Below are 23,089 nucleotides of genomic sequence, written 5' to 3' on the forward strand. Positions count from 1 at the left end.
CGCCTTCCGGTTCTTGTCCAGCTTGCCGTCACGGCCCTTGTAGGTCCCACGGACGACGAGGACCTCGTCAAGACGCGACAAACGCTGGACGGGGCAGTGAAGTGGGCCCGACGGCTCTTGCAGCGGGAGCTGGACACCATTGGGTTGAACTTCATCGTGCCTCTGTGATGATCGGCTGCTGGCGCTAGAGGAAGGGCTGGAGATGAGCTTGGAGTCTAGCGCTGGAGATGAGCTTGAAGTCTAGGGCTGGAGATGAGCTTGGAGATGAAAGGGTTGTTTCTGATTAGGGAATTTGTTTTTTGTGATTCGGGGATTTACTTTTTTTTTGGGAAGGGAAATAAGCAGGACTGTTGCTGATTAGATCCAAGAAAACAAAACGAGATCTATAATATGTATTAGATGATTTTTTTTTTCCTTTTCTTTTCTTGAATTGTAATAGCTTCTTTAGGTTCCCTCGACAAGTCAGTCCTCGAACTGATGAGAGGAAGAGCTGATATCTCACATTGTTGAGATATCTTGTTTTTGGATCTTGTTTCCTTAGTGAAACAGGAATTCTTGTTGTTCTAACTCTCTTGTTGTGCTGTTGAAGTGCTGTCGGAATTTCCGCTGCGCATCAATACTAGTTGGATCGATAACGAAGACTGGCAAAAATCCGATGGAAAAGATCATTAAGAAGTTGAATCCTGATGAGATCTCAACACTGATGCAACTGATGAGGTTATCGAAGGGAGAGGGCTCGACAAAGCCACCACCCAAGAAGGTGGAGCTTTCACCTATCGATGTAAAGCTCGATGGACCCGCGACATATCTGAGTTGGTCGCGACGGGTGAAATATACCCTTGCCGGGAGGAGCCTGGAGGGATACCTGACAGGGGAGAAGACTGAGCCAGCTGAGGGCTCCGCAGAAAGAGATGAATGGAAGTTCACTCATATGTTGGTGTACATCTGGCTCCTGAATTCTGTAGTCTAGCCAATTGCCGCCACAGTGGATGGTCTTGGGAGGGTGCAGGATGTCTGGGAGAAGCTGAGGAGGACCTACGATGGGGTGGGGAATAACCTGAGGGTATTCCAGATCGAGAAGGAGATCAGCACTACAGTCCAGGGAGAGAGGACTGTACAAGAGTACGCCACAGAGCTAGAGCGTTTGTGGCTCGATCACGATCACTTCTCGCCCCTAGCGAGCTGCAAGGACCCGGAGTGTAAGGAGCGTAAGGTCTCTTTGCAGAAGAGGACCATGTTGTTTCTCCGAGGCTTGGCCCCAGCGTATGAGCAGAGGACGGCGTTGCTACTAACCCAGACGAAGATCCCACCACTGGAGGAGACAGTCTCGGCCATGATATAGGAGGAGAGCCGTATCAGACGACAGGCTGGGACAGGTGGACTTACTGGGGAGAAGTCTGCAATGGTGATATCAAACCCTGATAACACTAGATTCAGAGAGGAGACTAGGCAGTGCTTCAACTGCGGAGAGGTAGGGCATCTGAGACAGATGTGCCCTAAACCACCTAGGGAGAGGGACTGGGATGGACGTGGTCATGCTGGAGGTCGTGGCCATGGCCGTGGAGGTAGGCGAGGTGGAAGAGGAAGCCACCGAGCAAACTTGACAGTGACAGAAAGAGAAGAAGCTGAGATGATCTTCACCGATGAGGATCGGGCACTTTTGGCAGTATTGAGAAGGAAGCAGAGAGCAGTAGGTGATGTGTCTGAGGGGGCATTTACTACTTTCTCTGGAGACTGCCAATTATGCCCTTCGCGCACACCCAAACGAGGGAAGATCCACCGCCTGGATAATGGATTCTGGAGCATCCAGACATGTGATAGGCAATGCCAGTGAGTTCTTATCTTACACTCACTTAGCAGAAGCCGAGAGCATCCAGATCGCTGATAGTACATCACAAGATGTGGTTGGTAAGGGCACCGTTAGTTGTACAGGTTCTATAACTCTATCTAATGTTCTGCATGCTCCTTCATTTTCTATAAGCCTGTTATCCATTAGTGCCATTATCCTCCAACTAAATTGTATTGTTTCTTTTGACATTCCTAAGGTGATCTTCCAGGAGAAGAGGACAGGGCGAAGACTTGGGACTGGGACATGACGTAACGGACTGTGGTACCTGGACCGCAAAGGGATGGACTCAGCGCTGACATCTATGGTGGAGAGGACGGGAACAGGAGGAGCTAAAGTGTGTGCAGAAGATGAGTTAATGCTTTACCATCAACGGATGGGACATCCGTCATTTGGCATTTTGGGTAAAATGCATCCAACTCTGTTTGAAAAAGTAAATAAACAGATGCTGCAGTGTGATGCTTGTGAGTTTAGGAAGCTGACTAGAAGCTCGTATGTTAGTTCGGGTAATAGGAGTTCTTACAAGTTTGAAGTAATACACTCTGATGTATAGGGACCCTGCCCAGTAAATTCTATAAATGGATACAAGTTTTTATTGCTTCTCTAGAGTCATTTGGGTGTATCTTATGAAAAACAAAAGTGATGTAGTTGGTTGTTTCAAAGATTTTCATAAGCACATCCAGACTCAGTATTGTGCAGCAGTAAAAGTGTTGAGATCGGATAATAGAACAGAGTACACCAACAGAACACTTGGGGAGTATCTGTCAGCTCAGGGGATTCTACACCAGACTACATGCCCATACACTCCAGCTCAGAATGGGGTAGTAGAGAGGAAGAACAGACATCTTCTAGAAGTTGCTAAGAGTATGATGATGGCGATGAATGTCCCAAAGATGTTGTGGGGACAAGCAGTCTTAACTGCTGCTTATTTAATCAACTGAATGCCTTCGAGTGTATTGGAGTGGAAGTCTCCTCGTGAGACACTGAAGGGAGATAACGGGGGGACCCTACCATTGAAGGTATTTGGTTGTGTGTGCTTTATGAAGGACAACAGACCATCGATTGGGAAGCTAGACCCTAGGGCTGTGAAGTGTATATTCGTGGGATACAATGGCACCCAGAAAGGGTATGTTTGCTGGAGCCCGGTGGAGAAAAGGCTGGTTGTCAGCATGAATGTGCGGTTTTGGGAACTTGAGTCGTACTACACAGTGGGGGTTACTTCACCTTTTGGCGACTTGCCCGATGTTGGAGGTATGAGGCGAGAGGGGGAGAATGGTGAGAGCTCAAGGGGGTCAATCCCAATTTCGATTCCGTACTCAGAAGAGAAGGAGGATGAAGACGAAGGGGAGGAGGAGAAGGGGTCAATCCCAATTTCGATTCCGTACTCAGAAGAGAAGGAGGATGAAGACGAAGGGGAGGAGGAGAAAAAAAGGTGTGTTAGGCCTACAGCTCAGGGAGAGTTGCTTACATACAGTAGGAGGGGGAAGGAACCAGAGGTGTCTACAGTAACAGTGTCAGTGCCTAGTCCCTCGTCCAGCTCTGCTCCAACTCCTGAGACACCTACACCATCCTCCACTCTAGGTAATATCATTCCTACTCCTACCCCTCTCCCCACTCCAATGTCAGAAAGAAGGACTACTCGCAGAAATGCGGGAAATCGTCCTAAGAGATATGGTTGGGATCTAGATCATTCTGTTTCCTATTCTCACATATCCCCTTCACATGAAGCATTCATTGCATCAATAGGTTCTGTTATTATACCTAGCAGCTGGCAGGATGCTAAGAAGAACCCAAAATGGAAGGCTGCTATGAATGAGGAGCTGGTGGCTCTTGAGAAGAACCACACATGGGAGTTAACGACACTGCCAGCAGAAAAAAGAGCAGTGGGATGCAAGTGGGTGTTTACCGTGAAGCAGAACCCAGAAGGGAAGGTTGAACGATACAAGGCACGACTGGTGGCAAAAGGGTACAGCCAGACATACGACATTGATTATGATGAGACTTTTGCACCAGTGGCGAATGTGAGTACTGTTCGGACGCTGATTTATCTGACAACAAATGGTGGATGGGAACTACACCAACTGAATGTGAAGAATGTGTTTCTTCATGGAGATCTAGTGGAAGAGGTATATATGGAGATACCACCTGGATGTGACACATGGCAGACAGTGGGTAAGGTCTGCAGGCTGAAGAAGTCTCTGTATGGACTGAAGCAGTCCCCTCGAACATGGTTTGACAGGTTCAAGAGAGCCATGGTTAGTATGGGATACAGACAGATCAATGTTGATCATGCTGTATTCTTCAGAAGAAGTGGGGGTCACATCACTATGCTGACAGTGTATGTGGATAACATGATCATCACAAGGGATGATGAGAAGGAGATTGCTCAGCTTAAGGTAAGATTGAGCAAAGAATTCGAAGTGAAGGATCTGGGTCAGCTTCGATACTTTCTTAGGATAGAGATAGCTCACGGACCTAAGGGGATTGTTCTCTCCCAGAGGAAGTATGCACTGGATCTTCTTACAGAGACAAGGATGTTGGGGTGCAAGCCTGCTGCTACACCAATTGATCAGAGTTTCAAGCTGAGTGCTAAGGCGGGAGAACCTGTTGATCGTGAGAGATATCAGAGATTGGTGGGCAGACTGATCTACCTGAGTCACACACGTCCAGACATCTCATTTGCGGTAAGTGTGGTGAGTCGTTACATGCATGACCCGAGAAAGGGTCATATGGATGCAGTATATCAGATACTGAGGTATCTGAAGGGTGCCCTGGCAAAGGACTAAGATTCAGAAGGAGTGGCCATGTGAACATTGAGGGCTACTATGACTCAGATTGGGCTAGTTGCGGAGATGATCGAAAGTCTACCTCAGGGTATTGCATATTTATAGGAGGCAACTTAGTCTCCTGGAAAAGCAAGAAGCAATCTGTGGTGGCCTTGGGGGTTACGGAGTTGATGTGGCTGAAGAACATGCTGGTGGAGTTGAACCTTGACCAAAGGGGCCAAGATGAGTTTGTGGTGCGACAACAAGTCAGCTATCAACATCGCCAACAACCCAGTTCAGCATGACAGAACTAAGCACATCGAGATTGATAGATTCTTCATTAAGGAGAAGCTGAACAGTAGGTTACTGGAGTTAGGCCATGTTCCAACTAAGAAACAGGCTGCAGACTGCTTGACTAAAGGGCTTAGCTCAGTAGATCTAGCTAGAGGGTGTGACAAGATGGGCTTAATAGATATCTTTCGCTCATCTTGAGGAGTGTTGAAAAGATAATGTAACTAAGGAATATTAGAGGGGTTTTATGTAAATGTGAGTGTGAGGCTATATAAGCCAAGTCATTCTATCAATGAAGAAATATCTTAAAACCCTAATCTTACAATAATATCATAATCACAGGCTGTCAGAAGTAAATTTGTCTGAAAATATATCCATTGCACAATGAACTGTAAAACTATGTACACAAATTCACTTAATAGTAACATTCTAATGATAACTGCTTGATTGAATTCCATCTTTTCTTTTTGAAATAACAATCCAATATTATTGAAATATAGTATCATATTCCACATAGTTTAGTATCGCCGAAAAGAAGAGATGCATGTTATACTATAGAAGGAACTAAGGAGTAGGAATATGAAAAAGAAAAAAAAAGGAAAAGGTATACTAACTTATAGTGACCACCGACTGGGTTTGCCGCAGCTAACACAGAAGTGCGTGCTGATAAACTCGCAACTAATCCAGCCTTTGCAACTGAGACACGCTGCTGCTCCATGGCCTCCAGCAAAGCCTGTGGAAAATTAAAATGATGATTTCACCCACAGTGGAACGTTGAGAAACAATTTTAAGGAGAAGCCAGTAGTAACAAAAAAAAGGATACCTGGTGCTCTGCAGACATTTTGTCAAACTCATCAATGCAACATAATCCACGGTCAGCAAGGACCATTGCACCTGAAAGAAGATAATTGGCTATAATAAAGCAAAGAAAATAACATAAAGAAATGGTGAGGAGCTAAAACAGTAAAAATGAAAGCAAAGAAAAGAACATAAAGATATGGCGAGGAGCTAAAACTGTAAAAATGAAATCTAGATGAGTTTCTTTTTGTGAATGGTATGCAGTTGTGGGGAGGGTCCTTTACCCACTGACCCAACAACACCAAAACAGAAAGAAAAAGAGAAAAAGCCAAACCTAACACTTCAACTGACCAGAAATAAAGGGAAAAATAAATTATGAAAAGAACAAAGAGCACTTGGTAATTGGTAACAAGTGATTCGGAGATACCTAAAATTGATTTCAACAAGGGGAGGTTCAGTTGATTCTCAATTCCTTTTTCAAAGTATAACACACAAGCATAGATGCTTATGTTGCCAAAATAATAATGTGTACAAGTGTGAAAAGATCATATTTTTCTATGTATCAACACATTTACAAGCAAGAAAGCCTAGACTAAGATACCTGATTATACACAAAACCAATAATTAGAACCTGTTTAGATTGTAGTCTTTTAGTATGGATGCAGCTTCTAGAAAAAGGAGGTTATCCAACTTATATGTGTCCAAAAGTTTCTGTTTCTTGATTCAGGACTTCAGGGAACATCAATAGGATATGTCTTCCGAGACTATTGGTGCTTTAGATATTGGGAGGACAAGGATTCCCAAAGGAGGAAATGTGTTGAGATCTATGCTAACTTTCTAAAGCAATATTATTTAGATAGATCAACCTCTCTTCCCCATAATTCAAAATTGAAAGAAAAGGTTTGGCTTCCCTCTCAACCCCAAAATCCATGGGCACTGGGGTCAGCTTAGATACGCTTGGGGGGCTCATGAACTTTATATTGGTCCTATTCAATGTAAATACATTATATTCATGCGCTGTGTTAATGCAAAACAGAAGATTCAAGCAATAATTAGGGTAAGAGTTAGTTTACCTTTCTGATTTTCTTGATAAGAATTGGTATAAAAGTCGCAAAAAGCTCACTACTTCCATCATTTAGTTCTAGCTATTGTAGTCACTCAAAATCCCGAAAAGATTCAAAAGCGCTTCTAAATTGTTTAGGGCGCTTTCCTAATGATAGTTTAGGGCTCATTGTGTGCATGTTCACCACATGATTAAAGAGATTAGTTCAGTTTCTCCATTTCTGGACAAAGCTTAACAACTCTTAACTTCACTTTGATACTAACTGAGGACATGAAATGTGTACTCCATTATGGCTCAACTTGTTTATATCTTCCTCAGATCCTCTAATTTAACCATCTGACTCGGGGCCAATATGAAATAAAACTCCAAAAATAAATGTCCTACAGTACACTGCATGTTACATTAACTAAGTTCAAGTTGTTCCATTTTAACAATGCTGAACCAGTAGGAACATAGCAATCATGTCAACATGGTGCCTATTAACTGAAGCATGTCCAGCACAGGTCACCTCACTTTTTTAAGTTGTGCTGTTTTGGACAAAACTGAACTACTCTGCACTTCACCAGTGTTAGCTGCAAAACAAAATGCAAGTTTATATATATTTTGAAATATTTTCCATATTCGAGTGGTCAACATGTACCACAGCTCTAAGATGTGAAGGCCCAGGCAAATGAGAAGCTGTGATTTACAGGTATAGAAAATGTGAAGTTGATCTGATCATCTGAGCAGTTTAAGATTAGTGAACATAAGAAAATTTATGACTTGTACCAGCCTCAAATGCGTAATCACTTGTCATGTGATCCTTGACAACAGCAACAGTGAGACCAGCTTTTGTTGTAGCATTGCCACACACATATATTCCTCGTGGAGAAAGAGCTGCTGCTGCCTGGAGAAGTTGGCTCTTACCCAGTCCAGGGTCACCTAAAGGAAACAAACAAGAATTGGTGTTCCCAGGAAGTAGCTATAACAGCAAAAGTATGGCAAATCAAACGGTATGTAAATTGAAAGCGAGTGTAAATAATGATAATATATTTGGAAAGATTTATAGGATAGCTGATAAAAGATGACAGTATGTAGTAATTACCAACTATAATGACATGGATGTCCCCTCGAACAGGAACTTTATTCTGATCCATTGAGTGTTTTTGCACACCTCCAAACAGAGCAAGTGTAAGCCCAGCTGTCAAAAGAGGCTAAACTTAGCAAACAAGTTTTGCTGTCCAGCACAGGTCACCTCACTTTTTTAAGTTGTGCTGTTTTGGACAAAACTGAACTACTCTGCACTTCACCAGTGTTAGCTGCAAAACAAAATGCAAGTTTATATATATTTTGAAATATTTTCCATATTCGAGTGGTCAACATGTACCACAGCTCTAAGATGTGAAGGCCCAGGCAAATGAGAAGCTGTGATTTACAGGTATAGAAAATGTGAAGTTGATCTGATCATCTGAGCAGTTTAAGATTAGTGAACATAAGAAAATTTATGACTTGTACCAGCCTCAAATGCGTAATCACTTGTCATGTGATCCTTGACAACAGCAACAGTGAGACCAGCTTTTGTTGTAGCATTGCCACACACATATATTCCTCGTGGAGAAAGAGCTGCTGCTGCCTGGAGAAGTTGGCTCTTACCCAGTCCAGGGTCACCTAAAGGAAACAAACAAGAATTGGTGTTCCCAGGAAGTAGCTATAACAGCAAAAGTATGGCAAATCAAACGGTATGTAAATTGAAAGCGAGTGTAAATAATGATAATATATTTGGAAAGATTTATAGGATAGCTGATAAAAGATGACAGTATGTAGTAATTACCAACTATAATGACATGGATGTCCCCTCGAACAGGAACTTTATTCTGATCCATTGAGTGTTTTTGCACACCTCCAAACAGAGCAAGTGTAAGCCCAGCTGTCAAAAGAGGCTAAACTTAGCAAACAAGTTTTGCTAGTTCTTAGTAAAGAAGGCAGAAACATAAGGAGATGGTTGTGCAAGAAGAAAATGGTAGCATGTGAAGTTACTTAGCAATAAACATTATGCTTAGCTGCAAGTTGCCGAATGTGAATGTGCATTTGCAGAGTCTATCATCTTAACATACTCTCAGATGGTGATGATTGAAGTATAAAGTACCTTTGACAAGTTCCTGTCCATAAATTGAGGGGCACAAAGACTGAAGTATCTGGCGGAATATATCTGAACCATACTCCTCTGAGAACTTAACAATAAACTCTAAATCTTTAGATGTAAAAGAAAGAAAATCAAACAACATCTTGTCTCTGGCCTGGGAATTCGCCACTTGAAAGTCTTCAGAAACAGATTGGGACTTGGAGTTTCTAATTGAAACTGCTTCCAGATATAGATAGTACAAGCCTTGGTTCTTACCCTTAGACTTCCCTGAAATTCACACATACATTTGAGTCTACCCTCTTAAACATTTTGAGATACGAACAATGTATTATTTCACACATACATTTGAGTCTACCCTCTTAAACTTTTTGAGATTTGAACAACATATTACTTCACACATAAACTTTTTGAAATTCACACATACATTTGAGTCTACCCTCTTCAACCTTTTGAGATACGAACGATGTATTATTTCTAGTACAGGTAAACTTGACATGGATGATAAAGAATTTAAAGCAATTATGGATTATTTCTCGTATAAGTACTCTTTGCCATGGATTATAAACAATTTAAAGCAACTATGGACCATAGTGATATGAAAGCAATGGGAAACAGCTGGAATGCTGAATTTGTGTCTGTGTAGACCAATTGCGTAATAGATCCTTCTTTTATGATTTAACAAGTTATTTAGCATATCCACCAACACACGCTCAAATGACTATATGCAGCTAATTTTTTTCATACACTTGACTTAATCTGATCGTACTAGAACTCCAGACATGCATGATATGCACACTTGTGAATATATTATATCCAGGAACAAGTGATTTCATCGCTATGCATAATCAAAATGTCCGTGCAAAAAGCTGAATTATCTTTTAATGACTAAATCTGCATTAGGATTATCTGAAAGGATTTCAATTGAGACCATAAATATTACAATTTACAAGATAAGTGTGGTTTTTAAAAAATATGGTTCCAGCAATCATAATGATAGTATGTCACTGGCTTTAGTTTGCTTTCTAGTACTTTAATATGAATTTCTACTGGCTGTTTAACTTCAAGTGCATGCACAAGATATACCCTCCAAGAGAGTCCTACCACCCAAGGGATATACTCTCGAAGAGAGTCCTAACACCACCAAATGCAATGTTGGATATCCAGACAGCGTTATGGATCCTTCTTCACTGATGAGAAAAGAAATATTGGAGAAAGGCTAACTTTTACTCCATGTTTCTTAGAGAAATGATAGGGAAGTACTTATACCATACCTCCACCGATATCCATATAATTGTTAATTACTTTTATAACTCCAGTTACTGTCACAACATCCCCAGGTATGCAAGCATCAACAAGATCTTCAGCCAACTCACATTCTACAGTTCTAGGAACCCGACCTTCTTCATGACTTTCAGATTTCAGCATCTCCTGTAGCCTGAATAAAAAGAGAACAATATCTAGACATCAGCATGAAGCTGCAAAGGGCACTTCCAAACTTTTATAAAAAATACAAACTACATGCCTTATTTTTTGGAAATCTATTGGTTTTGCACTAGATCTGATTGGCAGAAAATTTTTGCTTTTGCATCCATACATAACACAGCTTGTTGGTGGTGAAAATTTTCCATCAGGAAATATACGTGGAACATTAGTTCCGCACTTCCCACATTCAAACTCCATTTGCAAAACGAGTGGTCTGACAGTGCTGACTTTGACTACCGTGCCTCGCACTGACACAAGCCTACCTGCCATAATGCAACTTGTCACTATGATGGAAAAAGACAAAGTAAAAATTGTAAAATAAAAAATTAGAAAAAGTATCAATAGTGCAAGAGCAACCAATATAAGCAGCTTTCAAATTCTTCAGAGCGATCATCGAGTCAGTGTAGTTATAAAGTCTAATGTTTATCTTCTCTACACCCTCGAACTGGAAGTCTTTTTCCTTTAACAATAGAGCCTGTTTACAACATAAGAGTAAATTAAATAATGAAATTTCCAATACCAAAAAATCATAGATAACATTAATCCAATTATACTGTGTGAACCGCAGCACCCATGCATGAGAGTGCTTCCTTCGGTGCTTTCTCCAAAGTGCCATAGAAGTCAGCAATGTTACATATTTTCTGAAGGTGTTGGATATCAACTGGTAGAAAAAAGGTGCCATTGTCATCTTGCACCTAGAGGGATTAAAAAGAAAACATCATTAAAGTTAATGTGCGGTATCATGCAGTCATTGATTGCCAAAAGACCAACTATGCTAAGAATAAATTGACAGAAAATCGAGTTTTACAGCAAAAGCGCGTACCTAAGTCCTTCCTCCATTACATTTTCGTTAAAAAGGTAAAATTCAGATTTAAATAATTGGAGCATAATGCCACTGGAAACAGATCGTGGTTTCTTTTTAAAAAAAATAAAGAAACCCACATAATGAGCTTTTCTTATAAATTTTTTTTATATTTAGTATCATTTTTGCATCCCAAACAAACCCTAACAAGAATCAACACGATTAATCAAACCTAAGCAAACTGAGACTACAAGGTAAACTTCCTAACGTATAAAATTAATTGCAAAAGCGCCCTAAAACAATAAAATTGGGTCATCTTTGCGCCTAAAAAAACCTTTATAAACTCCAGCTCGATTAACCAAACTAGCTAGCTAAAATTACGCTGCAGGCCTTCTAATTAACAAGAAAGCTACATGAACGCCCTAAATTCAACTGCGCAACACCATTTGCATGCCTATTTGCAATTCTAAAGAAAAAGGTGATTGAAGTACCAAAATGTGAGAAATTAACAAAATCGAAAGGGGAAAGTTGAAGATTCAAACCACCTGAGATAAGATACCATCAGCTTGCCGATTCGATAAAAATTCGGCGAGCTTGCCGACGAGCTTAAACCTAGGGTCGCCGGTCGAGAGATCGATGTCGGGGAAATAATTGGGCCAGATACTAGCCAGCCCGCTGGGATCCAGGGATCGATCTCTCCTGCTGCAGATCGTCGCTCCTTCGAACATCTCGATCTCTGATTTCTTGAAAAAAATTACAGCAGAAATTTTATTTTATTCCCGTTTTCGATTGAGCAAAGGGGAGGGTTTTGAAATGGCGGGAACGAGAAATTGTTGGATACTTTTAGGATGATGGGTTTAGGTAAACGGGTATCGCAGCCCGTTATGTTCTTACCCTACCCGATTATGGAGGGAAGTGGGGATTGAGGACTAGACAAATGAAATGAATTTATATATATATTTTATATAAAATAATATTCACATTACGCAACCAAGCAATTATCATATTGGGAAAAAGAACACTAAGCAACCAATAAGAACCTCCTATCATTTTAAATTTTGTATTAAATGAATATTTCCAAACATAGCTATCCATCACTCTAGTGTTTTTCATACAACAAAGATAAAAAAATTATTAACATTTTAAGTTGGCCCTCAAAGTCCCGATAATACCAAAACACAAGACTTTAAAATTTTAAAATAAATTTAAAAAATTAAAATCCAAATAAAAGTTGTCAGCATCCCCTCATCAACCACCTTGCTTGCTCAAAAGGTTAGGTTTTCCAAAGTAATTATGCTAACAAAATTAAGTATATTATAGTTGGTCTGTTTATTAATCAAGGATTATTTTTGGCGTGCCTAGAATATATAATAAGGATCATGACTCTTTCTTTATAGATAGAGGGCTTATTTCTTAACCCTCCTAATTAAGTATGAATATTGTTAAACCCTTAATTTAAGAGGTTAACTCATTTTGACCCTTTTGCTTTTTGTTTGTTGGGCATATTACGTACTATGAATTAACTTACTTTACGCTTTTTTCAGTCACTGGTTGCCAAACACGCTCATAGTTTTTAGTTATATCAGTGTAAATCTCAATCATTTGTGTAATGTTACGTATATAATATGGTTTTTGTCATATTTAGGTCTTAATTTTATTAAAATGTGCATTATTTTACCTTTAATCCTCCAATGTTATAACTCTTTCTTTTAAATCTGTTGGGTTGTTTTAAATAGCATTTCCTTAAAAAATTTAACCATCACTAAATTTTCACCGCAAAATAATTTAATAATTTTGGTGATTAATCTAGAAATATGGAGAATTGGAGGCCTAATATATAATTAAGAAAGAACACAACACTGGTAAATAGATCTAAACAATATTCATACTTAAATAGATCTAAACAATAAGTTTTAGTTATAAAAAATTAGATAATGCTTATTTAAATATTTTTTACATTATTTTCGTACTCCTCTTTTAAAATATTTTGTGGATATTGACTTTGGCTATTCTCCTCATTTTATTTAGATTGTTATGTATTTTTTGTGAATAAAATCACATTAAAAAAAATTTTCATCAATCTTTTGTACGAGACCCTCCCAGAACTGAAACCCTGTATCCGCCCTGCCCATTGGCCACGTCCTAAAACACCGTCGAGCTCCTCAGTTGGCCGTGGCCCGTGGATAATCTTTCGTCGCCAACAATAATCCAAGGCCCTGAACTCCCCAAACTGCCCCTCTCACCATAGAAAAAAGAAAACCCCAAAGCAAATCACTAAAATCCCTTTCTATAAATAACCCCCCCTTTAAACTCGCACTCTCCTTCAATTATCACCACCACCACCACCATCATCTTCATCTTCAATCAAACCCTAGAAGAATCTCAACCGCTCGCCGTAGAAGTCGCCATGCGATCGCGCCGGAAACGGCCGGAACCGTCGGTCACGTCACCGCCGCCGCCGATAAGCGCCCCTGCAGCAGCTCGACCCGACCGAGCCAAACCCGAACCCGAGTCCGCGTTGTCAATGGACTGCGATCGCGAGTCGACCTCCTCAGGCGATCGGAACGGTACGGATCATGCGACTCTCGACTCGGACGCCGCCCGCACGGAGGGTCCAGGTCGAAGTTCCAGCACATCGTCGCCGGCCTCGCCGGCGATGCGGCCCCCAGCGCCGTGCTCGCGTCCTTGACGGAGCTCTGCGAGGTTTTGTCTTTTTGTGTGGATGATGCTGACCTAGGGTTTCCGATGGCGACGGCGGGGCCTTTGCTTGTGAAATTGGCTAATTATGAGGGGAACCCTGAGATTATGCTGCTGGCGGTTAGGGCTTTGACGTATTTGTGTGATTTGGTGCCGAGGTCGGCTGATGAGCTGGTCAGGCACGAGGTTGTGCCCGTGCTTTGTGGGAAGTTGCTGGCGATCGAGTACTTGGATTTAGCTGAACAGGTTGAATTTTGATCGGTTTTGTTGTGTTTTTCCTTTTTGGGGTTTTTGATTGTAATTCTGATGTGGGTTTGTTTTAGTGTTTGCAAGCATTGGAGAAGATTTCGAAGAAGCAGCCGGTTCCCTGCTTGCAGGCTGGGACGATATCGGCAGTTTTGAGTTATATTGATTTCTTCTCTACTAGTGTGCAGGTGATATATATGTTTAAGTCTTTTATATTTGGAGTTAATTTGTTGTTTTTTTTGTTGATTGTTATGTTGTGGAAATTAGAGGGTTGCCCTGTCTACGGTTGCAAATGTGTGCAAAAAGCTACCTTTGGATTGCTCTTCGCTTGTCATGAAATCTGTCCCTGCATTGTGCAATCTCCTCCAATACGAGGACCGGAAGGTATTCGATGATTTCTCTTTGTTGGTTTCCTTTTTGTTGTTGAGGTACTTAGAGACCGTCTTTAACTGGATTTTTGTAATTTGATGGCAGCTAGTGGAGACTGTTGCAACTTGCTTGATAAGGATAACAGAAAGTTTTAGTAGTTCTTCGGAGCTTCTGGATGAGCTTTGCTCATGTGGGATGATTAACAAGATGTTACGTTTAGTTGCTGTTGATGGTCAGGTGTCTCTTAGCCAAACGACTTACGTGGTAATGCTTGCCATGTTGAGGATGGTCGCAGTATTGCTATGTTGCTGGAAAACTGTTCATATGAATGTGTACATAAAGTACATGCAGAATTGCAGACATGATGTAATTAGGATACAACTTGATTGGGGGTATCATCAGCCAAATATATTATAAATATGACTAATGTTAATCTATACTGGTGATAAAGAGAACGAAGGGATTGAAAACACACATGGCAGGAATTATATATAAGAATTAATAATGGAGTTTGTTTAATACGCATTACATTCTTATTGTCCCTCATAGCATTTTACTAGAACCCAACTAGGCTATTTGTTCTTATTAACTTACAAATATGAAAAGTTTAAGCACTGATCTATTGCACACATAATCGAACAACATTACTTTGTCAGAAGGAAAATATATATATCATGAACCCATTATTCAAGTATTAATTAATTATTAGATCAGATACAGTCGTGTATGTAATCAACTTATCTTTGTTATGTTATAAATTTGTTTAATTGAGATGGTCTATTTGACATGTATCCAGCAAGTTGAAGTTATCTGAATATCTTATACCAATCTATCATGGTTCTCACTCTTTCTTGGAAATGTCTGGCTTCATAAGATCTCCACTACCTTTAGTTTATTTTATTTCTTTTAAGCTAACTCACGCTGCACTCTTATACCTAATGTAGGGATTGATTGGGCTTCTCACTAAGCTTGCCAGTAAATCACTATTGGCAGTAAGGACTTTGTTTGATCTGAATATAAGCAACATACTGAGGGGTATCTTGGTGGCTTCTGACACGTCTCATGGCACCCCATACTCACCCCTCCAGGACACGCAACCTAACCAGGTATTTATGGTCTAAAACTTGCTTATATTTTTACGTGAGAAATTCTCTCTAGGTTAATAGTTTATTATCGTTTATGTTTTATGGATACGGGTGCGGGTACGGACACAGACGCGGGATATGACAAAATTGTAAAAGTTACGATATGGGTACACAGCTATATACATACATATTAAAGTTAATAATGTATATGAGGTCAATATTGTTTTTCATTTCACGTGTTATGAGAACTAAAATTCTTATACCATTATGTTTCTTTTATTTAGAAGATTATAAGTTGAAAAACTACTTGTTTTTTAACTAGATACCCAAATAACCCTTTAAATCGTACTTATGAACTAGTTATGTGCTAAAGCGAACCTTTCTTGTGTCCTACGAGTTGCATAAATTTGAGGTGAATTGTGCGATATGCATTCAAAAAGTGTATCACGAGTTTTTTAACTAATAATAAACTTGCTTATATAATTGAGTACATGTTTGCATACAAGAGGTGTCCGAGGAGTGTTCGACACAAAGACGGATATAAGAAGTGTCGAACATGGATACAGGAGCCTAAATGAAGTGTCAGGGTAACCTTAGGTTATCACCAATGCCAACCAGTTAGTCAGGATGTTGCTGTACAAGTAAAAAATGTGTTCATGTCTAATAGCTTAAATTCGACATCCCCTTGCATCTTTCTGTATTTTAAAGTTTCATTTAATAAAAGGTTAAAAATGAAGTTTTATATGATCTAGTAGGTTTATGTGTTTAAGAAGTCGTTTATAAACCACACCAATAAGTTGCTATCTAAAATGTTTTGGTTTATACTTATTTTTCAAATGCAGTGCAAGAGTTTTGGCCGCACCCAATGTCTGTTAGGTTGTTTTTCAACGGAAAAGGTCTCATTATATCTACTATTATCATGTGAAGAATCCTTAAGGGCCCTCAAAGTCTCACCCCTTGTTGGCTTTGAGGAAGACCACCATTTGTATCTTATATACTTAAATTATATAAATCATTAACTCTGTTCATCTAGATTTCTATCATATGTAATATTCTTTGAATCACTCCTCTAACTATATCTATTTAACGAAATTCTTATATAGGACATTCTGTAATATTTCATTTGCTCAGTTTACTTCCTTGAGACACACATATTGCAATTGTATAGTGCACATTTGACTACTTGATTGAATTGGTATCCCTTAGCAGTAGCTTTGGAAATTTAATTTGCTTTTCTCATGCATAAGCTTGCAAAGGATCTTATTTACTGAGGCTTGTATGGTTGCATCTTTTCTTCAGAAAAAAAGAGAGAACTTTGTTTCTATAATTTTTTCACCAAGGATAAAGTATAATCCTGTTACTGATATATTTCTGCTGCAGGTTCAGGAAGTTTTGAAGTTATTGAACCAGTTGATCCCTTCCACATCTAGGGACAGTGAGGACATTCAGCTAGTTTTGGCCAAGGAAAAAGTAATAGCAGATGAACCCCTGTTCTTGCATCAGTTCTCAGCAAATATCCTCCCTGCTGCAATTCAGGTGCGTTGATGCAAGTAGTACATGGTATTTCATATTTTTTGCTAATAAAGGCTTCTGGATTTTCTAACAGTTGGTCAACTCTGGCGTGAATCTTTATGTTTGTTACTGCTGTGTTTCCATCATAAACAATATTGTTTATTTTAGCACGTCTGACATGCTCTTGGATTTGCTCAAGAATACAAACATTTCCAGGTAAACAATGGGTACAATGAATGTTTCCTTGTTAGAAGTGTTTTACCTAAAATCATAAAACCTTTTGATTTGTGTGGCAGCTTTTTGGCTGGCTTGTTGGCAAGAAAACATGAACATGTGCTCTTTCTGACTCTAAAAATTGTAGAGACTCTCATGCAAAAGCTTTCGGGTGTATTTTCAAGCCCTTTTATTAAAGAGGGCGTTATTTATGCAATTGATGCACTTCTGATACAAAATGATTGTTCTCAGTCCCTGTCTCAACAATCCAGTTGTTCTGGCAGTCGATTGGTGGTCAGAGATTCTTCTAGGTGCTTGTGCAACGCGTTTAATGTGTGCTACTCTTCTTCTGAAACAAAAACATGTAGGCTTGGGAAAGATGCTGTCCGTAATTTAGCAGGGCACATAAAGGCTACATACTTTCATAATGAATCAGCCAATTGTGGGATGGGTTTGACTGAAATTTTAAAGAAACTCAAAACATACTGTGCAGAACTTGATGATAATGGTAACAAGTATTTAACGAATGATGTTGCTGAAAAAGAGGACTACTTATCTGATATACTAGGTCAAGTTTTGAGAGAGCTTAGTAGTGGAGACACAATGTCCACTTTTGAGTTCATTGAGAGCGGAGTAGTGAAATCTTTGGCACATTATTTATGCAATGGGAGATACCTTCAAGGATATACTGGTAGTCACAACTCACTAAATCATTCTCTTTCTGTGCTTACAAGATTCCAGACTTTTGCTGCTATTTCTTTGTCTAACTCGGGGATGACTTGGGAAGATTTGCCGCTGACATCATTTGTAAGAAAATTGCAGAGTGCATTGTCTTCTGTTGATAATTTTCCTGTTATATTGAGCCATAATTTCAAGCCACGGAATGTTCTTGTTGATATCCCAGTCAAACACACTACAATGAATCCTTGCTTAAGAGTTCGTTTTATTAGGGAAGAAGGAGAGGAAAGCATAGGTGACTGTAGTGAAGTTCTGACTGTTGAGCTATCGTGCACATTGGATGTCATTGAAGGATATCTATGGCCCAAAATCAATGGAAACAAAAACCATAGGCAGGCAGAACCAACAGGGGAGGATATTGAATCAGTTGACTTTGCTTCTGGAAGTCCATGTCCTGTTGGGAGAAATCATGAAGATGCAAGTGCCAATATAGTCCAGAAGCGACCAATATCAGATTTACCAGAGGTAAAGGCTTGTTTATTTTGTTTTTATTTGAAGAAGGAAAAGTTTATTACATGTTCAAGGCTTTCCTTCATGATAAGGTGGCTTCTAACCATACAATTAAAATGTCGTAGTAATTTTTTGGGGACAAACACTAAATTGATTACTGCTTGATATTTACATTTTTGATTGAATTATGCTTCTTTTCCCCCGTCTCTTTCTTAATGTGAGGCACATGTTGTGGTTTTCTCTTAATTGTTCAGCTGCAAAATCTTTTGGTTTCAATATGAGATTTTCTCGCCGAAGCTCATTTGTACTGCAAAAGCTGATGGTTTGTTCAGAGTTCAGTATTTTTACTCTCTTCATGTTGATGTTTATTAAATGAGTGGAAAAGAGCAACCCTTGATGGAAGGGGAGACTATTTTTTTTAACACAAATAAGACCATTTCATTTAGTTTTAGCTGGACCCCTTGGTGAAAGCGTAATCTTTTTCGTTGATAGGAGCATTCTCTTTAACTTTTTGATATAGTGTCAAGTGCTGGATCTTTCTTGAAGATTGTGATTAGAAAAAAGTCTTACACTACAAGAATTTGCTGTAGATATGAAAACTTTTTCTGTGATCATCTTCTATTCCAGATTCTAAACTTTCAAGGACAGACTTTACTGGTGGATACTGGTGCAAAAACAGGGGAGATCATAATTGGTGAGCAGGCGACTTCCTGTTTTGACCCTTCAAATTTTTTTTTTTTTTTTAATTTTGGAAGATGCAGTTCTGCATCATCTTGATTGGCACTCTCAAGGTTTTTGTCACTTATTTTCTCTCCTCCCTTCACGCAGAGAAGAAATCCAGACCTTCATCCTCTAGTCAGAGATGTGGCCAGAACAGAAAAGATTTAACTTCAAGCAAATATGATGAGCATCCAAATTTGATTTTTGCTTTTGAAGGGAAACATTTGAATCGGTCTTTAACTCTTTATCAAGCAATTCTACAAAGCCAGATCAAGGTAGAACCTGATATGTGTTTGGGCCCAAAGTTCTGGAATGATATTCACAAAGTGACATACAAACGAGCAGAGCCAATGATGAGCTGTGCAAAACTGTCTTCTGACACTTCTGAGTCATATCTATTTTGGGAAAAGATTGGATTCTCATGGCATAAGTTGTCATTCTTTTCCAGTTTGCTTCTAGCTGAGCTTCCATGCAAACTTGATAGGTTAAATCCGTCATATGATATACTTTTCATGATGAAAATCTTGGAAGGGCTAAACCGTAATTCATTTCAGCTGTTGTCCAATGATAAAAGCATTGCGTTTGCTCAAGGCAGAATAAAAAACGTTGATGATCTAAGTGTGGTGACTTCTACAATTCCACAGACCCAGTTTATAAGTACTAAACTCACTGATAAGCTCGAGCAGCAAATGCAAGATCCTTTGGCATTAACCACTGGTGGCCTGCCTCTATGGTGTTACGAGCTAACAGCTGTGTGCCCCTTTTTGTTTTCTTTTGAAGCAAAACGGAAGTACTTCCGACTGGCTGTATTTGGTTCCTCTGAGAATCAGTATCCTAGACAGATGCATTCAAGCAACAGCAGTTCCATTTCCAATAATGAGCGTTGGTCACAAACAGGGTTGTCTCAACGCAAAAAGTTCAAAGTAGATCGCAATAATATTCTGGAATCTGCTGCAAAAATGATGGGATCACTTGCTCATAGCAAGGCTGTTATTGAAGTGGAATACAATGAAGAAGTTGGAACTGGTCTAGGTCCAACTATGGAGTTTTACACATTGGTCAGTCGTGAATTTCAGAAAAATGGTTTGGGTATTTGGAGAGAGGATAGAAGTACTAGTATTAATGGGTCTGAATTTGTTGTTGCTCCTTTTGGATTGTTTCCTCGCCCCTGGTCAATGCAAACAAGTGTCTCAAATGGTATCCATTTTTCTGATGTGATCAGAAAGTTCTTTCTTCTTGGGCAGCTCGTAGCAGAGGCAATTAAAGATAAGAGGATGTTGGATATTCCATTTTCTAGAGCGTTTTATAAAGTTATCCTGGAGCAGGTATCCTATTAATTACCATGATATCATCATTACGTCATCATTTGTTTAGAATTCTCAGGCTAGCAGAGTTTAATTTCTGTTTAGTATAATGATGACCTTGAAATACAATATTTTGCGTTGTTCAGGAGATTGGCATATATGATATTCAGTCATTCGATCCTGAGCTGGGAAAGACATTGTTAGAGTTTCAAGCTCTTGTTAATAGGAAACGATATTTGGTATCAGATCCAAGAGTAAATAAAGGGGATCCCTTCTATTTATGTTTCCGGAATACAAGAATAGAAGACCTCTGCCTTGATTTTACACTTCCAGGCTACTCCGATTATCTACTAACCAGTGGAAGTGATCCTAGATTGGTAATACCCTGTGTTCTTTAGTATGAATCTGACGTTCCTTAACATTCTTGATCACGTAAACACCTTTTTATGGCATGTAGGTTGCTATTGATAACCTGGAAGAGTATGTCAAACTAGTCGTCAATGCAACTATCAAAGATGGAATTTCCAGACAAGTTGAAGCTTTTAAATCAGGTTTTAATGAGGTATATTCAACTATATCCCCTGAGTTTGCTTTCTTGGTATATTTGCTCCTACTTGAGATCAGTTTTTTTAATTGTGCTCTAGGTATTCCCATTGAAAGACCTTCAAATGTTTACTGAAGGTGAACTCGAACGTTTACTTTGTGGGGAACGGGACACTTGGGATGTATGTAACCTTCTGTTCCTTTACATGTCATGCTCGAGTGTTAGTTTTTACATAACCGAATCATTTAACATTCCCTATCTTTACAGTTTGGCCAGCTTCTTGATCACATCAAGTTTGACCATGGTTACACTGCCAGCAGTACTTCTATCACAAATGTTAGTGTTTTGATTATGGTCTTACTCAAGCGATGTTTGACTGAGGTTAGATTCATTCTCTAAATCTCCTCACACCATTTATAATTTTGCAGTTGCTAGAAATCATACAAAGCTTCGGATGTGATGAGCGAAGAGCTTTCCTCCAGTTTGTTACTGGTGCTCCTCGACTTCCTCCAGGAGGCTTAGCTGCTTTGAACCCTAAAATGACAATTGTCCGTAAGGTTTGTATATAACTTAACTGACAATGTTCTTAAATATGTTATCACCTAATATTGGCATGTTTTCAGCATTGCACCAATGACATGGACTTGCCAAGCGTGATGACCTGCGCTAATTACCTGAAGCTCCCATCTTACTCTTCCAAGGTGATTCTTTATCTAGGTTGTCGCTTTTTTCTCGTATGGGTCTGGAACCTGAATGGATATCTTTAGGGCTGGAAACGAATTGAAACATATTGAATCAGATACTAAGGTGTTCATATTTGTATTAGTTGAAAATCTTCAAAATCAAATTTGAAATTCTTATCTGAATTTCTTCAGGTCCGTATTAATTTATCTTTCGACTATTCATTAAAATACTTATCAAGTATATTTATCTGATTAATATTCTATAGTTTATGAATATCAAACTAAGAATATAGTTTATTTGGTTAAAGAGACCTTCATTTGGCTAAAGAATTTGATTTTAAAGTAGCATTTAAATATATACTTGGAGATTATTCCTTTATAATTATGATGTATAATCATAATTTGAATATTTGGTTAAAAAAATTGATTTGGGACTCTTTAGTCTCTCAAAAAAGCATAGACTCTATACTTAAAGAAACGCGAGGTATAGTATCATGGGTATAACTCAAGATATAATGGGTGTAATACCGCAAGATCCAAGGGATCAAATTTTAAATGAATATTTGATAGTAAAACAAATTGAATATGTAAAAAAGCCCATAAATGATTTGTTTAGTATCTGAACAATATTTATTTATCTTAAATGATCTTCCTGATCGAATTTGAACAAATAATTAGACAAATACATATTAAACTATTTTATTATTATTCAATCCGACTTCCATCACCTAAATGTCAGTTTACACTGTGATCTCCCCGAGACAACCGGATTGGTCCTAGACTTCTAGTTAAGCGATCTCAACTGGAGAACTAGATGAAACATTTCTCCCAGAAACATTTCCCCTAAGCATATTTCTTTGATTCTGTTCTATCCGGAAGTTATTACCTATTATTTACCGTGGTGTTTGTGTTTGCAGGAGAAAATGAGACAAAGGCTTTTATATGCAATAACTGAAGGACAGGGTTCTTTCCACCTCTCTTGATGACTGACATAATCTAGCCATGGTAAATAATCATATGTGAATTCTGTAATTATGACCTTAGAAGAAGATGGTAGTGTTAGCTGATTCAGGGTAGAGCTGATTGTGGGAATCTAGGAAATAAAACCCATCTCTACTAGTGTGCAGAGTTAATAGTATGTAGGGAGGTGAATGATCCCTTGTACAGGTAGGGTGCAAATTGGAAATAGGAGATAATTTTAAGAAGAATCCCTTTTTTTTATCTATATATGTATATATATTTGAGCCATGCTCTTGAATGGCTCTTTGTACAGAGAAAATTTTGTGTACAGTGACTGATTTTAGTGATACTTATCTTTAACTTTTATCAGTTTGTATATATTAAGACGTCTGTTCAACA

At 39.1% G+C, this 23,089-nt stretch overlaps 2 protein-coding genes across 4 annotated transcripts in view; one reads left to right on the plus strand and one right to left on the minus strand.

The window, feature by feature from the left end:
* Positions 1 to 11,964, minus strand: part of LOC109829954 (probable DNA helicase MCM8) — a 17,219-nt gene extending 5,255 nt beyond the window's left edge. Inside the window, exons 1-10 of one of the 3 annotated variants that reach the window (XM_020397059.1) lie at positions 11,715 to 11,964; positions 10,922 to 11,062; positions 10,725 to 10,842; positions 10,408 to 10,630; positions 10,259 to 10,320; positions 8,889 to 9,152; positions 8,574 to 8,669; positions 8,258 to 8,410; positions 5,726 to 5,796; positions 5,517 to 5,635 (exon numbers count right to left, since the gene is read on the minus strand). In XM_020397059.1, coding sequence (XP_020252648.1) covers positions 5,517 to 5,635; positions 5,726 to 5,796; positions 8,258 to 8,410; positions 8,574 to 8,669; positions 8,889 to 9,152; positions 10,259 to 10,320; positions 10,408 to 10,630; positions 10,725 to 10,842; positions 10,922 to 11,062; positions 11,715 to 11,897 — 1,430 coding nt within the window. In that variant the 5' untranslated portion in view covers positions 11,898 to 11,964. Of the gene's footprint in view, positions 1 to 5,516; positions 5,636 to 5,725; positions 5,797 to 8,257; positions 8,411 to 8,573; positions 8,670 to 8,888; positions 9,153 to 10,156; positions 10,321 to 10,407; positions 10,631 to 10,724; positions 10,843 to 10,921; positions 11,063 to 11,714 lie in introns of all 3 variants that reach the window. The other 2 variants (XM_020397058.1, XM_020397060.1) reach the window with 2 other exon arrangements.
* On the plus strand, positions 13,371 to 23,089 carry LOC109829956 (E3 ubiquitin-protein ligase UPL4). The gene is made up of 17 exons (XM_020397061.1): positions 13,371 to 14,112; positions 14,190 to 14,300; positions 14,380 to 14,496; positions 14,587 to 14,745; positions 15,426 to 15,587; positions 16,947 to 17,102; positions 17,173 to 17,294; positions 17,375 to 18,494; positions 19,107 to 19,173; positions 19,308 to 20,524; positions 20,650 to 20,880; positions 20,961 to 21,065; positions 21,148 to 21,228; positions 21,315 to 21,383; positions 21,476 to 21,604; positions 21,671 to 21,748; positions 22,648 to 23,089. Exons 1-17 carry the CDS (start codon positions 13,915 to 13,917, stop codon positions 22,711 to 22,713), a joined length of 4,188 nt encoding a protein of 1,395 aa, XP_020252650.1. The 5' UTR covers positions 13,371 to 13,914; the 3' UTR covers positions 22,714 to 23,089.

The sequence above is a fragment of the Asparagus officinalis genome, chromosome 2, assembly GCF_001876935.1.
Source record: "Asparagus officinalis chromosome 2, Aspof.V1, whole genome shotgun sequence".
Lineage (NCBI taxonomy): Eukaryota > Viridiplantae > Streptophyta > Magnoliopsida > Asparagales > Asparagaceae > Asparagus > Asparagus officinalis.

Excerpts from the sequence above, each read along its gene's own strand:
- LOC109829956 (XM_020397061.1), top strand. The coding sequence starts at position 13,915 with ATGGCGACGGCGGGGCCTTTGCTTGTGAAATTGGCTAATTATGAGGGG. Across the intron at positions 19,174-19,307 it reads AACAGGGGAGATCATAATTG|AGAAGAAATCCAGACCTTCA; the intron begins GTGAGCAGGCGA and ends CCCTTCACGCAG. Across the intron at positions 20,881-20,960 it reads GTGGAAGTGATCCTAGATTG|GTTGCTATTGATAACCTGGA; the intron begins GTAATACCCTGT and ends TATGGCATGTAG.